This window comes from Cervus elaphus, chromosome 9 (genome assembly GCF_910594005.1).
Source record: "Cervus elaphus chromosome 9, mCerEla1.1, whole genome shotgun sequence".
NCBI lineage: Eukaryota > Metazoa > Chordata > Mammalia > Artiodactyla > Cervidae > Cervus > Cervus elaphus.
The window spans coordinates 47929920-47947486 of record NC_057823.1 but is presented as its reverse complement, the minus strand read 5'-3'; the positions used below and the strand labels follow the sequence as shown (position 1 = coordinate 47947486).

Sequence of the window (17567 nt, the reverse complement as noted above, 5' to 3'; positions counted from 1 at the left end):
CTCTGTGCGACCCCATCCCTGGGATTTTCCAGGCAAGAACACTGGAGTGGGTTGCCATTTCCTTCTCCAATGCATAAAAGTGAAAAGTGAAAGTGAAGTCGCTCAGTCATGGCTGACTCTTCGAGACCCCATGGACTGCAGCCTACCAGGCTCCTCCATCCATGGGATTTTTCAAGGCAAGAGTACTGGAGTGGGGTGCCATTGCCTTCTCCAGCCTCTTAGCTTAGATGCTAACAATTTCCTCCACACCTCTTTCCTTCAAAGTGAAAGTGAAAGCTGCTCAGTTTTGTCCGACTCTTTGCAACCCCATGGACTATACAGTCCGTGGAATTCTCCAGACCAGAATACTGGAGTGGGTAGCTGTTCCTTTCTCCAGGGGATCTTCCCAACCCAGGGATCAAACCCAGGCCTCTTGCATTGCAGGCAGATTCTTCACCAGCTGAGCCACCAGGGAAGCCCAAGAATACTGGAGTGGATAGCCTATCCCTTTCTCCAGGGGATCTTCCTGACCCAGGAATTGAACTGGAGATTCTTTACTAACTGAGCTACCAGGGAAGCCAAAGGGATTCCTTCACATTCTTTTACTAGAATATGTTCTGGTGTTTGTTAAGTCCATATTCTCAATATACAATGAGTGCTCTTTCAATATATAGTTTCAATTCTTTTATTTCAGATAACTTTTCTTAGAATTTACATTTGAGTGTTTATTCTGTTTCATTACTTTGCTTCTATTTCACATTCAGAGATTCCTATTATCCTTAAGTGGGATCATTTTTCCCCAATCTTCAATGTTCATCATTTTCTCTTGTATACTTTTTAATCTCTTCATTTATTACTGATTTTTAATTTAAAATTACTGATTTTATTTAAAAAATTAAAATTTTTATCTCTCCCATTTAATCCTATATTTCTAAGTCTTTATCTGCTGTATTTAATTGCTCTTAGTCTAATTTGGTCTTTATTCTTGAAATGATTTTATTTCTAATTCTTTTCTTAGTTCTATCACTTCACTCTTTTCTTTCCTAACATCACTTTTGTAAAAATTTACCTTGTTCTGAAATACTACAGGTTTTATCTGTTTTGTGAACATATCTTTGTTGTGGGCTTTCATTATCTGTAGTAATATTATTCTCCACTTTGTTCTTTTGTTCTTATAATTTTATATGGGATTTTACCACAATCTTTTTCTATTATACTTTTTTATATGAAATTAATTTTCCTGAACTTTTAGGAGAAAGCATGATTCTAACTTTAAATATCCATTCTTGATTTAACATGTGGTAGCTTTATTTTTGAAGTTTCCTGGTTCTGTTCCCTTCTCCAATTTTATCTGAACCTCTTCTCCTTTTCCTGGGTCTCTTACCTGCTCAATTTTCATTCCACTCCCAATATTTCCCATAAGTATGGAACTCTACCCTTGAAAGTAGCCTTGGACAGTCAGTTTTTAAAGTTACAGGGTCTGAACCATTCTAGCCCCTTCATAAATTGCAGGGACCTCCTGTGTTACACCACAACTAATAGATTAGGCAACACACTCTCTGGTATCAACTGCTATTCAAGACTTATTGACTTTCCTCTGCTTCCTCTGCTACAGATGCTAATACTATGCAGTGTGGCTCTTGGTAAGGATCTCTTGTAACTAGTTTTGTTGTTGCTGTTGTTTTGGTTTTGGTTTTTGGTTACGTTGCGTACCATGTGGGATCTTAGGTCCTTGACCAGGGGTCAAACCCACACTCCTTGCACAGGAAGTGTGCAGTCTTAAACACTGGACAGGGAGGGAAGTCCCTTTTGTTAACTAGTTTTAATGTAAATGCTGTCACTACTGCGGCCACCATCTTCTTAGATTTTAGGGTATATTTTAATAGTCCTTAGAATTTTTCTATAGAAAACTTTTTGAACAAAATGCCTTAAGAGTCTTAGAACAGTTTCGGAAAGAAAACAGAAGGAAATGGACCCATTTTGTCTACTTACCTCAAAAAGTCTGAACAAGCTGTATCTTGTTTTATAATCAGTCCACAAGACCATAAAAAATGCATTCATTGAGACGGTGCTAATCATAATTATCTTAAAGAGACGACTCATTATGACTTTCTTCACAAATGCCTGAAACTGAGTATCTTTCCTCCTGTCAGAAAGTTGAATAAGAGGTGTGATTATCTTGCAACAGAGCTAGATCCCCAAACGATGCACAGTTTTTTAGGAACTAGGGTCTGCTTTCCCCCTTCTGTGACTATAATTCTAATCCATATATATACTTTATTTATTTTTTTTTTCATATATATACTTTAAATTTGCAATGAAATGCTGACTAAATGACCACTGAAATATGTATGACAATCGAAGGGTAGGTCTGTCCCCACTCAGTTAACTCAGTTCAATCTCTCTAGACTTATGGAAAAAAAATGATTACCGCTCCTTCTCAAACAAAGCATCATCTTCCTTTACTCATGCAACAAATTTTCAGTGAAAGCCAAAGTTGCTCAGTCGCGTCCAACTCTTTGTGACCCCATGGACTATACAGTCCATGGAATTCTCCAGGCCAGAATACTGGAGTGGGTAGCCGTTCCCTTCCCTAGGGTATCTTCCCAACCCAGGGATCAAACCCAGGTCTCCCGTATTACAGGCGGATTCTTTACCAGCTGAGCCACCAGGGAAGCCCAAGAATACTGGAGTGGATAACCTATCCCTTCTCCAGGGGATCTTCCTGACCCAGGAATCAAACCGGGGTCTTCTGCATTGCAGGCAGGATTCTTTACCAACTGAGCTATGATAGCTCGAAACTTTCAGTAACTACTCTTCAACTCACTCATTTATTCACTCAACAAGTTTTTATTGAATGATTACTATATGCCAGGCAATACAGTAGTCCCTTGAGATATAAGGTGAAGTAAAACTATATACAGTCAGTCTAGTAGGGAAAACTGCTAATCAAATAACCATACAAGCACTTACACATCAATGATTTTTAAAAACTGACCACTCTAAGAAAAAATGGGCAAGCACATAATCAATTCATGAAAGAAATACAATGGCAGTGAAGTTCCCCTCCCTATGTTCAGCAGCACTACTAATCAAGGAGGTGCAAATTAAGTAAAACCATTAACTTTGCTTATGAAATTAGCAAAGACTTAAACTTGATAATATTTAATGCTGGCAAGAGTGCAGTGTGATGGAACATTCTCATAAACTGCCAGGGAAATGTAAACTGACCAATTTTTCTGAAAAACATTAGTTGTGTTCATATCCTCAGACCCAAGGAATCTACCCCAAGAGAATACAATTGGACATGCTGTGACTTTAGCCTAACGTGTTTATCTCATCATTATTTGCTGTAATAAAAACTTGGATACAATTGAAAAGTCTAACCAAAAGAAGACAGGTTGAGTAAACTATGGCACATCCAGCTAATGGAATATTGCACAGATACCACAACATGTCTACATATTTTTCATGATTTAGAAAAATGCTTATGACCACTGGATAGCAAAACATAGAAACAATACAATACAAAAATTCTCAAAAAACAAAACAAAACAAAAAAATTCTCTACTTAAAATTATCTCAACTGTGCAAAGCAGGTAGAAAAAAATTCAGCATGAAATATGCCAAAATGTTGCCGTGTCTGCCTACTGATGGTAAAGTTACAGGTAATTCTTTTTCCTGTTTATATTTATCTGTGTTTTTCAATTTTCCTCATGTAACAAATGAACAGTCTCACACAGTAAAAAAACTATAGAATGTATATACTTCTATAACCTATAAAAATAAAATATATAATTTCCACTATCTGATTTGAGATCATGTCTATTACCAAAACAAACAAACAAAAAAGCCTTCAAATTATCTAACACAGTATTGAACAAAAAAGGAAAAGATGGAACAAACTAGTCATTTGGTCTACAGGTCAAATAAGAGTGTGACTGAATATCTGATTAACCAGCCAACTGTGACAGTAAAGCTGAGAAAATTGTTTGGCTGAGACTTCAACAACCTCACCAGTCGGAGAAATCAGATTATCTAGGATGAGTCCCTCAGTTTGGGAAGTGGAAGAGTGCCTATGAGAAGAGGCTAAGAGCCCTCAACACTGCCATCTGCATACTTGTTAAGCAAGAGAAATAAAGAATATTTACTGAAATTTCCATAATTTCTCAGAGAACATCTGTGACGCATTCTCGAACAGTGAGTTAGAAAGGATTCTTGCATGGTCCTGGTGATAAAAGTGCTGAGACATTTTCCAAATTTTCAATTTTTATTCCTTGCTTTAACCATCCAACAGAAAATCTCTGCTTAGGAATCTCCTCGCATCTAGATTCCACAAGGTCAGAGAAGTGTCCACAGAGGGAATCCTTGCTTTATGAGGTCACTCTTTACAGCCCAGTATGTTATTAGCCAGCAGGCCCCTGTAGGGGAGAACTCCCCACGGTTTTACCCACATATCCTCTCTTCCCAAGGAGACCAAGCACCTCCATTCAGCATAAGAGTCATGAGTGAGTGAGTGAGTGAGTGAGTGAGTGAGTGAGTGAAAGTCGCTCAGTCGTGTCTGATTCTTTGTGATCCCATGGACCGCAGCCCACCAGGCTCTCCTCTGTCCATAGGATTCTCCAGGCAAGAATACTGGAGCAGGTTGCCGTTCCCTTCTCCAGGGAGAAGAGTCAAGAGCACCCTGCAATTGTGAAGCTCTGGGATAAAACTAGAAGACAACAAACAGGCCAGACAAGAGCCTTCCTTCTTCAGGAAGTGCCCTCATCTGACAGAGGCCCTTAATAATGTGTTAGAATAGGTCAAGGGTCATAGAAGAGGGGAAAGTAAAATTCTCTGGGCTTCTAAGAGCAAGAGTGCACAGCCAGGGCACAGCACTGGAGACACCTGGAAGGACAAGGAAAGATTCTGATGGGTTTGGGGCTAGAACACAAGAAACAGGAGGTGCAGAGGTTATCCATGCCCAACACTGGCTAACTGGGGACCCAAAATGTACACATATGAACCACCTAAAGAATGTAAGGGAAGAGTCTTGGGGTAGAAATGTTTTAGGTTCAAGAGCAACAGGCACTATTCCTCTGTTCAATTCTTGGGATGAATATATTCTTCTCATTCTCCTACTCCTAGCTCCTTTGACTTCCAAGGCATATCAATATATAGGTTTCTGGGTAGTCCTGTATTGAATTAAATGGTTAGTTAGCCAAATTGGTCAAATTCCTGGAAACTTTATTTCTTCGACCATAATAGAAGGAGGAAAACACCTTACCACTTCCAACATCCGAAGTATTCTGGAACAAGTGTTTTAAACTATTTCTCGTAGAAAAATACTCTTGGAGGCAAGCAGAATACTGAACTGGGAAATAACATCTTATCTACTCAGTCTCTCCACTTAAAATCATCAACAGTAAAGCTCTAAGAAACACTGATTTATGTTCTCAGGATTCACACGTTGGCCTCACCTTATTCTACATTCTCTTCCTCAGGAGTCAAGTTTCTCTGATGCCTCCTACTGCCTCCTTTGATCATATGCCAACACCTTTTGGGCTTCTGCCTACACCCACAGTGGTCTCCTGGAAGAGCTGCTGAATCAGTTCTCCATCTCTGTTTCCATGTGCCTCAATACATCAGTGGGTCTAATTCCATCGAGGCACTCAGGAGGCCCTCGGTAATGTATGCTATGTGGATACACAAATGAATGTCCTCAGGGATCCTTATGCTCACTCAAGTAGCTGAGCATAGCGGAATTTTATTTCCAGGAACCCCAAGAATATACTCCTATGCGTCCCCTCTTTAAGCACCAAAACACACTTTAGGGAGAAATGAAGAAAAGACTAAGAATATAAAAGATTCTTGGGACTTCCCTGGTGGGTCCAGTGGTTAAGAATCCACCTTGCAATACAGGGAATGTGAGTTCGATCCTTGGTCGGGGAACTAAGATCCCCACATGTCATGGGGGAGCTAAGCCTGCTGGCTGCAACTACTGAGCAGATACCACTAGAAATTCCATGTGCCACCATGAAAGCCCGTGTGACGCAACAACATGACACTGCCCCCCAAATAAATATTTTTTTTTAAAGAATATAAAAAATTCTTCCATGATGCTTGGTGGGGTAAGGAAAGATGGCAGGCTGGAAGCATTCAAGAAGAGACCAGTTGATCTTGGTATATGACATCAGCCAACCAAAGCTGAATATGGTTTCTAGAGTCACTGATGATGAAACCTGGTCTGGGACTGGAACTCCAGCTGATGAGTGGAACCAAAGGTGACCAGCTTCTCTCGGCCTACTGAAATCACCTTCATGGATAGGTGGGCAGGATAAATATCTTGGGATGAGAAGCTAAAGGGCCACCTCTTCTGCCCTGCTTCTTACCCAGAGGGTAAGTTAGCAGCAACTTACCCTCTGCCTGACTGGCACAGCACCACCTCAGCTGCACACAGCCAGGGACAGTCAGAGGCACAGCAGCTTGTGACTCAAAGTCTTCTCGCCAAGTCATTCCTAATTCCACGGAACTGGAATTGAAGCACGAAGCTCACATATTATATCCAAACCCTATTACAGTTCCTGCTGTGTTGCAGGAAACTTTATAGAACTGAAAGTTACTGAGTTCAACTAGTATATTTTTGAACACTGGATTAGAAATTATACAGACTGCTCCACATTAGTAGTCTAGTACTTCAGTACACTGATGGAAGTTAGCAATGTGTCCATGTAAAACATACGTGCTACTGCTTTTTTGGCTCAAGCAAAAACATAAAGAATCATGCTTATCCTATTTGTCTAAAGACTTCCTAAATCCTATCAATGTCAGTAATCACAATTTTCAAAGCTTTCACTAACTTCATTTTAGAAAAGAACACCGTCAATCATCCTATCTCTAATTTATTATCTATGGAGGTCATGCAAAGGGTCATAGGTCATGTCTATTTAACCCCCCCTTTATTCCAGTGATCATTTAAAAAAAAAAAAAACCGAGGGAAACCAAAGCTTGACATATCAGAGAAACCACTGTTATCACAAAGATTTGGAACAGAAGAAAACTTGGGGGCCTCCAACTTTGACAATGTCTCCTTTAAGTTGAAATGTCAGTTACTTTGAGCAAATCTGGGGATTTGTTCTGTTGGAATTTACCCCAGGGAGTATTTTCATGGACTTGTGATATGAGACTTTGATTCTCTAAAGTTCATGAGTTCCAACAGATGTGACATCCCTTAACATGGACCTTATGTCAAACCCTCACATAGACGCCAATTGCTAGCTACATTCTCAGGTCCTGACCATAGCAGTTATAGTTTATGCACTATATAGGTTAATAGTTTAGCCTCTCAGACTTACATTCAAAATATGGTGAAAGGTTTCCATTCAAGGAACAGCGAAACAAGTTAAATGACACCACAAGGGAGCAAATAAACAAATCCAGAAGGTTGAATATTCTAGAGGACCCAGGTCTTACAGGAGGTCAGTGACATAAGAGGGAACTAAGGGCAGGGGGCTTCCTAGCTCTAGACGAAAGCTTAAAGAGACACAACAACCAGATGTGATGGGAGACGTCATGTGGATCCTGATCAGGACAAAATTACTGTCCAAAGACATTCTTGACCTTCAAGACAATTTGATTTTGCCCAGGTATTAGGTGATACCAAGAAATTATGGTTTTATTTTTTTAGGTGTGATAAGTGCATTTTGGTTTCTATTTAAAAATGACCATATTTTCTAGGGATGTTTACTAGAGGATGTAGGGATAAAATGACATGCTATCTGAGATTTGCTTTTAAATACTTAAGCAAAGAAGAAGGAAATGGGAGATTATATGAAGTAACTGGCAAGATCTTGGTAACTGTTAAATCAGGGTGATCAGTACATAAGGTTTGAATGGATTATTTACTTTAAAATACATTTAAATTTTTTCATGTATAAAAACTTATGTAAAGAAATTTGATGCACTGATCTAGAAATCTTTGGTAATAAAATGTACAAAAGCTCCCAAATCTACAGTGCAGGAAATAGTTTATAAAAACATATGACTTTGCCTTTTACTCTTAAAATTTTCAAGTACGTACAAGATCCAGGCTCTGGATCTCCCAGCAGCCACAGGGCCTGAGTGGCTCTTCCACTTCCATGCCCCCCGCCCATGTACTCTCCATACCTACAGAGCAAAATGAACATACCTGCCTCTCCTAGGCCAACAGAACCCGCCAAAAATTGACTTCAGAGAGCTCAGCCTCCTTGTCATGTTCCCATATGGCTTCTCAGACTAGGGGTGAGGGCTGTCGGGGGTCAGGGGTGAAGCTTTGCTTGTAACATAAAGTGATTTTTCTGGCCTCTGATGTGAGGCAGAATATAAAGATGATCCTTGTTAAATCCTACTACTATAAGGCATGTTCTTTGGATGGAAACATACACATTCTTTTAATCTACATTTTAATCTCATTAATAACTACATTCCTGAGTTCATTCAAAGAATAGTTACTGCAATTTTTAAGCAATAGCTTACTTTATATTCCATTTTACTCCCATCAGTGACACATGGAATAAATAGAGCTTGTAACTGGATAATACCCCAGTAGCTTCAATCTCAGGGGCTACAGACTCTCAGGTCAGGGGTTACAACATGCAAACGATGGGGAAAAAAATGATCCTTGGTTCCTCTTCCCTCAGTATGTTAGCTAATGATGTGGCAAGCTGGTCACTATGACAGTGAATCCTTTTATTGCCTCACCTTGCTGGAAGCCATGAACAAGACACTTGTCTTCTCCTTTCTCCCTATCTGAAAAGGAAGGGTAAAACGCAGACAGCTCAACCAATTTATGTAATCTCTGTAACTTCATTAACGACTTAAGTAGCAACAACAGGTAAACTCCAAATCAATTAGTGTCATGAGAATCCTTACATACAGTTAAACCCTTTACTATAGAGTCATCATTCTTTTTCTACCTTACAAGTGCTTTCCAATACAATGCATTTGTAAAGTCACCATAATCACTTGAATTTCTGGTATATAAAATGCTCGCCCATATGAGAATCCTGCAGATATGAGAACGCTCCTGCATATCCATTTCTAATCTCTAAGAATGTTACTTATCTTTTTTATATTAATAGAATTACCTGGGTTGATTTACCTTATATATGTGATTAGATATAATGAAAAATACCTCAGCCTCAAGTTTAAATCATTTTTATTTAAGCATTGATTTTACAAAATGATAGTTCAAAAGGTGAACTAAATTTATAACTTAATTTATTCATATAAATTGTCTTCAAAGTCCATTGCAGCTAGATGTGTATGTAAGATTCTACATGCATTTTAGAAGGAGTCACAGAGAAGCAGCTGCTTTTTCAATAAACTTGGCCAGTTTCACATCTCTTTTGGTCAGTCCCCCACAGTCATGTGATGTGAGCGTTATCTGGACCTAAGAAAAAAAGAAACAGTTTTTAAAACGCTGAGCTGCAATTCATGGTACTCTCCTTTGGTGGTTCAGAAATCAATCTATTACTCAATATTTATCTTTGAGAATTGGGGAGATTAAATGATTTAGAAAATACTACATTATGAATAAGCAATGCATTTCCAAAACCCAGTAAACTCCGGGCTGAGCTCAGCAGCCACCCAGGGATAAAAAGGTTCTCTCATAAGAGGGGCAAATGAGCTGCCAAAATCTCAAATCTTGACTCTTGGGGGAAAAAAAGAGAGAGAGAGAGAGGCTGAGGTTCCATTTTAACTCCCATTACTTTAATTACACTCTTTTCAGGTCACTGAGAAAAACTAAGCTATCAAATGTAATACCTTAGCAACCATGTTAAAAAAAAAAAGCCCATTTCCAAATTAGAGAAGTTGGGGAGGGCAGTGGAGGAACAGACTGTTGCCTCTTGACAAACCAATTAATAAGCAAAAGCAAAATTATGGGTGAAGAAAGGCAACTAGGAAATAAAAGCTTATGCTGGTACCTGCATCCTCTGCATTATTGCAGTAAATCACAAAAATATGAAATGTTAATTTTTCAAAGAGGATTTTCAAGAGACAAGAGAACCTCACAGAAATGTAGATGATAAGAAATTCCACATGGCATGACCATGAAGGTAAGGACATTTTGGGGGCAAGCCTAATTCTTCTCACTGTGCCCCCTGCTGTTAAGAAGGTCAGTTCCCACTGAGAATAGAGAATTTACTTGAACAAATTGATTTCAATGAGATAAAAAACCCATATCTTTCTGATTTGCTACCATTTCTTTCAATAATTTACCTTAAGAGAGTTTAAAAAATGTTATCTACAGGACTGATATTCAAGCTTAATGCAGGAGTCTAATTTGGCCTGCTTTCCATAGTTTCGGTAGAAGACAAGCATGAAAATAAGGAGCTTAGTGACTGTTCTTTTGAGTAGATGTGAAATTTGTTACTAATCTGCAATAATACACAGGGATTCTGAGAGAAAGAATAAGAGAGTATTTTCCTAAGCACAATGACACTTAGCTGCATAGGATGACAAGGAAGAAAGAAGTTTCTTAACTCCAAAATTAAGGTGATCCCAAAATAAGGCAATTCAGTTACCTTGTTGTACACATTGAACCATTCCGGGTGATGATTCATCTTCTCTGCTTGTAGGGCAACTCGGGACATAAAGCCAAAGGCCTGCATAAGACAAAGTCAAAAGTGATGACTGACACTGCCCGTGCCCTGGACCTGAGAGGGACCCCAGAGCAACCTGACAAAGACACAGTTAGGAAAGCCTGGAGAATCAATACTAAAAGGGACTGCTCTCCACAGAGGTGGGGTAGCAGTGTAGCAGGACTGTGACCTGCTGCTGCATGGTGAAAAACACTCAGGCTCAAATAAACAAACAGGGAAATTGGTCTCACCCAGTGACCTGTCTGGACTGTTTAATTGTCCTCAGGACGAGACTCTCTAAAACAGGGAATAATTTCCCTTCAACTCAGTGTCCTGGCTCTCACTACCCGGCCCCAAATCCTAGCAGTCACTTTTCCTGCGGCACTGCTCCTCTTGTTTTTAGTGACTGGGTTGCTAAGGTATTGACCACAAAGACTATGGGAAAATGTGAGAGTGCGTCTTAAGCGAAAGCTCTGGTAGAAGTGAACCACCATCCCACCCCCAGGCAGGACGGAAAGGGATGAGAGACTATTTTCACTGACACCCAGAGTGGAACAGAAAAGAAGGGCTTGCCCGCTTGGGATCTTCTCACTACTGCCCAGCACTGCCATTTCGAAGAGAAAACACTCCGCTTGGGGCAGACGGCTGCAAAGCCAGCCACAGGCCTGAGTGGGGACCTGCAGGGCACTGACTTCATACCACTGGGAAAGTGCAAACCTAATTTTGTTAAGCAGAAGGCAAACTTGTCCTAAGAGGAAAGAAAAACATTTTTTTTTTTTTGCTTGCTTTCAAATTTTTATGAGGGTAATTGCAAACAATAGAAGAGTTTGTCTCTTTCGTGTCCAGAAGGCAGAAATACTTGGTAAGACCCTAAGGTAATGGCACATTAATTATAAAGTTACAGTGGAATTCACAGGGCAGTACCCATTACAGCTATATAAATATTTAACTTCTTTACCCCTATCCAGAAAAACCAATCTGATGTTAGTTGGGCTATGTTTTTTGAATCACCAAATGACATAAGAGCACATTTCCAAGTTAACAGAAATATGGAAGATATCATTTTCAAACAGTTCTGTCATTCATAATGGTTCTTATCTCACAATCGAGTTCATTCAGGATAAAGATTTCCATTTTGACACTTAATGCCTGAAGGTTTTCCCTACTAGGAAAAGGAAGGAAGTTCAAGAAAAATCCACTTAACCATGCATGGAATTATCAGTGGGAAAACAATATTCACTCTCCCACCCCTTCTTATTTCAATCTGATTCTCTAGATTATGTGAGGGGAAGGGACAAGTCGAATGAGAAAGTTTGTTTTAACTATTCAAACAGAGTAAACCTGTACTAAATTATTATGAGAATTTTAACTCTGCTTGCTTCTAATGCCTTATTCTCATTTAGCTTTAGAAGATTTACAATCACATCACCACCCCTGAGAGACAGTAATACAGACATTAAGGACATGGATTTTTGAGCCAGGGAGCCAGGGATTCAAATCCCAATTCTATTACTCAACTGTCATGTGATTTAACTCTGAGCCTCAATTTTCTTATCAGTAAAATGGGGATAATAATAAAAAGCTCACATAATTTAACTTTTTAAAAAAGAGATGGGGATGTAAAAGCACTCAGCACAGCACGTGGCACAGAGTAAGAGATTACTAACACACACAATGCTACCACTACAGCCTCTGGCCAAACTGCATACCACAAACCTTACAAAACGTAAGGATAAGTAAAAAGCCCTCCCGTGGTTTTGAGAATCTAAGATTCTAGTTGCTGTCTCTAGGAAGAATGGGCCTCTCCTTTTCCCATGGGCCTTAAACAGAAACTGACACACATATATCAGACAAATAATACACTGTGGGATAACATTCTGAGGCACACTGATTGGGGAAAACAACTGAATAACAAGAAATCAGGTGGGCACAGTGGGTCACTGTCCAAGCTTTTAAGCCCTGTGGCCACAATTTCTTTGAACAAAGCTATCCAAAAAGGTCCAAAGTGATGCTTAGAATACTTTAACATTGCCCAAGAGTCAAATGGACTGAATGAGTGTCTGATCTGAACATGGTACGAAGTGTAAATCCTTAAATCTTTGACCACCCAGCATGCTATCAGCATAGTAGCAAAATCTATTCCATCAGAAATATGACTTATAAGAGAACAGCCATATCATTAAAGGTACACTTATCAAAGAAAAAGCATCCACCCTATCTACATACAATGCTTAAAAGAAAAAAAAGCACATCCAAAGATCCTCCAAATTTGTATTTTCCTTGCTTTTGCATATTTCCCTTCAACTGTCACCTAATATTTACATTCAATAAAACATCACAAAGCCTAATAAACTATTTACACAGGATTTACTCCTAATTCTTCCTTAGGAAAAGAATATTCAATCTACTCTGGGAGCAAAAATCTAATTCCATAATCTTTCTTCCTTATAACAGAACCAAATAATCCTCCAAATATTTATTTATTTTTTTTTTTAAATTTTTTTTTTTTTAAATTTTTTTATTAGTTGGAGGCTAATTACTTCACAACATTTCAGTGGGTTTTGTCATACATTGATATGAATCAGCCATAGATTTACACTTATTCCCCATCCCGATCCCCCCTCCCACCTCCCTCTTCACCCGACTCCTCTGGGTCTTCCCAGTGCACCAGGCCCGAGCACTTGTCTCATGCATCCCACCTGGGCTGGTGATCTGTTTCACCATAGATAGTATACATGCTGTTCTTTTGAAACATCCCACCCTCACATTCTCCCACAGAGTTCAAAAGTCTGTTCTGTATTTCTGTGTCTCTTTTTCTGTTTTGCATATAGGGTTATCATTACCATCTTTCTAAATTCCATATATATGTGTTAGTATGCTGTAATGTTCTTTATCTTTCTGGCTTACTTCACTCTGTATAATGGGCTCCAGTTTCATCCATCTCATTAGGACTGATTCAAATGAATTCTTTTTGACAGCTGAGTAATATTCCATGGTGTATATGTACCACAGCTTCCTTATCCATTCATCTGCTGATGGGAAAATATTTATTTTTAAATCTACAAATTAAAAACATCTATAACAGTACACATTCAAATTAAAGTAAAAGAATTTCTGCAAGGAAGTTAGATGAGTATGCCAGGAGAGGGAAAAAGCAGAACCTCAGAGGGGGATTCTGATTCTCCGGAAAATAATAAAGCAGGAATATGACTAAACAGCAAACTTGGCAAATCGTGAAAAGCATCTGTCCTTTCTTTCAAAGATTTACTTGTATAGCCCTAGCTACTTGTTACCAGGATGCCAGTTGGAATCTAAAGGCCTTGAGCTAGCTATATGCACAGGCTTTCTAAAACCATTCCATCAAAGAAAGTTGCTAACAGCCCAAGGCAGAATAGACACCAGCAACTAATAAGAAGTTTAGAGAACAGGACTGAGAAAATGAACAAATGAAGTAGAAATCAACATGAGTTTATAAGAACTAGAAAACAGTAAGTACAGAAAATGAAGTACATTTAACTTATAGATAATTGTTGTCAATAAAAGAACTTTAAAAAAAAAAAAAAAGGAAGAAAGAAACGAAAAAAAACCCTGGAGATTTAATTCAAGAAAAACTTCCAGAAAGAAAAGATTTAAATCTATAGACTAAGAATTCATCCATTTCCATACATTCTAGTAAAGTTAATGAACTATGAAGATTTAAAAAATCCTCTTAGCATCCAGTCAAAAAGAGCAATTCACCTATAATGATGAAAAGAATCTTACTGACTTTAAACTTCCACATATCAACATTTAGCATACACGCCAGAGGAGCAATGCCTGTAACGACTTTAGGAAATCGAAGTGTGAAGAATTTTATACCCAGCTAAACCGTTGTTTGAAATTAATGCAGAGGACATACGTTTTTTAAATGCAGCAACTTCGGGAATAATTTCCATTCACCCTTCTTGAGGAAATTTTTATTAAAGGATGAAATATATGTAACTAAAAGATTAATGGAGAAACTATACCAGAAGTACTGGCAATGAGTAATAAATTCACTCAGCTCTAGAAATACATTTAAAACAACTATTGGGGTTTATACTTACAGAATAAAATATAAATGTTATAAACTATTCAAAGAGTAAAAGGAATTCCCTGGTGATCCAGTGGTTAAGAATCTGCCTTGCAATGCAGGGGACACTGACTCAACCCCTGGTCTGGGAACTAAGACCCCACATGTCATGGAGCACTAAGTCCATACACCCTGGAGCCCATGCACCACAACAAAAGACCCCACATGCCACAGCTAAGACCCAACATAGCCAAATAAATAAATAAATATTTTAAAGAGCTGAAGGAAATAGAAATAGGGAAGGTAAATGAAAGTTTAAAAAAAATCTTTAAAAGCTTTTGCTTTTGCAACATTTGAAATATCAAATGTTAAAGATATAAAAAAAAAAAAGATATATGTATATTTAAAGGTGTAAGACATAAGCACTAGAACTAAAAAATAATATGTACTAAAACTGTACAGTAAAAAAAAAAACAAAACTATGGTAAAGGGATGAGAATGGGGAAGTAACTACAATTACAAGAAAAATTTTAAAACATACAAAAAATGATTTTTAAACAAAGTTGATGCAAATAAACTTTAAAACATAAATAAGATAGTTCTCTGAGAGAGAAAAAATGATCAAAACTGACTCTAGAAGAGAAAAAAATTAAATAATTAAATAACTGTAAAAGAGAAATGTGCCTAAGAGTGACACACAAAAGTAACACTTCCCAATCATTTCACAGAGGAATTCCACCAAACCTATATGGAACAGTTAACTCTTAATACTGATTAAACTATTCCAGAGCAAAGAAAAAGAAGGATATTTCCAAATTACTTCCCTAAACTATAATAATATTGTCTCCAAATTCTCATATAGACAGTACATAATAATGAAACTGTAGATTCCATATTAATTGAAATCCTAATAAATAAAACTTCGAGTATACAGGAACAAAACACCATGAGCAAATAGGATTTACTCCAAGAATGCAAGGATAGTTCAATACTGGGGACTTGTTCATATAATTTACCATATTAATAAATCAAAAGAGAAAAATTATATATGACTTCTATAAATTCTAAAAAGATATTTGATGAATTCAATATTTTTATGCATGAAAACTCTTAATGAAGTAAAAACATATGGGCTCCTCTTTAAATGAGAGTATATATTCTCAGTTCAAAAGGCAACATCTTTCTTAACAAGGAAACACTGGAAGAATTCCCATTGAAGTAGAAAATAAACATGCCCTTCCCCCACAAAAGTCAATAGTCTTCTTATAAAAACAATGAATTAGAAAATATACTGTAAGAAAAGTTCCCACCTAAAATGGCACCAAAAATTATCTAAGAGTAAAACTTAAGAAGAAATGTATAAATTCTACATGCAGAAAACTTTAAACCACTACTTAAAAAAAGATAAAACTTACTACATTAAACATTTTTCTGTATGACAATAAAAATCAACAAATTAAAAACAAACAACAAACTTTATTTGCATTACACATTTCCTCAGCACATAAAGAGATCTGACAAATAAGAAAAAGACCAAACATGCAATTTTTTTTTAATGGTTAAGGACATAATAGCTAATAGAAAAGAAATCAAATAGTTTTTAAACATAAAAATTGCTTAATCTCATATATAGAAGTACAAACTAAAACTAAATTATTTGTCAATTTTATCTCAACAAGTCAGGGTGTGGGGAACTAAGTTAAATCTATTATTTGGCAAAGATCAAGAAGTTTGATAATATTCTGTTAGTGAAGGTACAGGAGAAAAGGCACTTCCATATATTTTTGGTGAAAATAAATTAATATAATAATCACTATGGAAGAGAACACGACAAGATCAAAATTAAAAATGCCTATGCCCTTAGGAAGATATGACTATGCCTTTCAGCCACGCAATTCCATTTCTAGGAATTTTTCCTGCAGACATATCCATACATAAATTACAAGGATGGTCACTGCAGCACAGTCTTTAACAGTGACAGGCTTGAAAGAGCCAAATGTCCATCAGTAAAGAACTGATTAAACTATATTTTATGGTACATTTATTCACTGGAATACTATGCAGCCATTAAGAAGAAGGAGAAAACTATTTATCCTCTGACTAGAAATACCTCCAAGATATATTACTAAATAAGAAAAACATGGATAACAATAGTCTATAAGTTGTATAAAAAGAAAAGAAAAGAAACCACGTGAATTAATATATCTGGAATGATATACATAAGGATCTGGTAACAGTGAATGATGGGGGTTGGGCAGAGGGAGAACTGGATGGTTGACAATCAGAAATAGGAAGAGGAAGAGGCTTACTATACTCTTTGGTACCTTTTAACTTTTGAACCAATACATACATGACCTATTTTTAAAGCTGGCTAGGGAAAAAATGAGGAAACCATGCAAATGAAGGTCTCACTGTAAAGGGAACTGGGATCCTGCAATGTATGTAACCTGGTTCATATTAAAATATTTTGGCTCACATTAACTTCTTAACATATGCCTACCTGTTTAGGTGGGTTTTTAGTGCCAATTTACAGCATAGTTTGTCTATGAGCCATATTCTGTTGAGCCACGGCCATTTCAAACAAACATATGTCCAACAAATAGCATATAATGGCTGATAATGGTTTCAGTCTTTCCTCTATTGCAAATTACAAACGTTTTATGAACAAGTCCATGAATGTATGATGAAGTATGACTTTTTAAGTCACTCTGCCATTTTAAGGAATGTAAGCATTACAATCACAGTAAATCGGGCCAATGAAGTTTGTCATTTGGAAATCTCTAAACCATCAGCAATTAAAAGATTTTTCCATGAACCCCCAAATCAAGTATTCTTTGGGAACCTTAATTTTTCTTAAAGTTCCTTTTGTTTCAGTTTACTCCATGAAAATATGAAAGACTATCAGATGCACAAAACCGAAACAAAACCCTGTATTG

At 37.4% G+C, this 17567-nt stretch overlaps 2 protein-coding genes across 3 annotated transcripts in view; both read right to left on the bottom strand.

Annotated features, from left to right (window-relative positions):
• CATSPER3 (cation channel sperm associated 3) overlaps window positions 1-4459 on the bottom strand; it is a 30836-nt gene extending 26377 nt beyond the window's left edge. Inside the window, exons 1-2 of the mRNA XM_043912815.1 lie at window positions 4131-4459; window positions 1972-2125 (exon numbers count right to left, since the gene is read on the bottom strand). Coding sequence (XP_043768750.1) covers window positions 1972-2125; window positions 4131-4231 — 255 coding nt within the window. The 5' untranslated portion in view covers window positions 4232-4459. The remainder of the gene's footprint in view (window positions 1-1971; window positions 2126-4130) is intronic.
• Window positions 4460-9137: 4678 nt separating this feature from the next.
• The window catches only part of PCBD2 (pterin-4 alpha-carbinolamine dehydratase 2), a 45082-nt gene continuing 36652 nt past the window's right edge, over window positions 9138-17567 (bottom strand). Inside the window, exons 1-3 of one of the 2 annotated variants that reach the window (XM_043912813.1) lie at window positions 10832-13016; window positions 10524-10604; window positions 9138-9388 (exon numbers count right to left, since the gene is read on the bottom strand). In XM_043912813.1, the coding sequence (XP_043768748.1) occupies window positions 9293-9388; window positions 10524-10592 (165 nt within the window). In that variant the 5' untranslated portion in view covers window positions 10593-10604; window positions 10832-13016 and the 3' untranslated portion in view covers window positions 9138-9292. Of the gene's footprint in view, window positions 9389-10523; window positions 10605-10831; window positions 13017-17567 lie in introns of those variants that run through there. The other variant, XM_043912812.1, reaches the window with a different exon arrangement.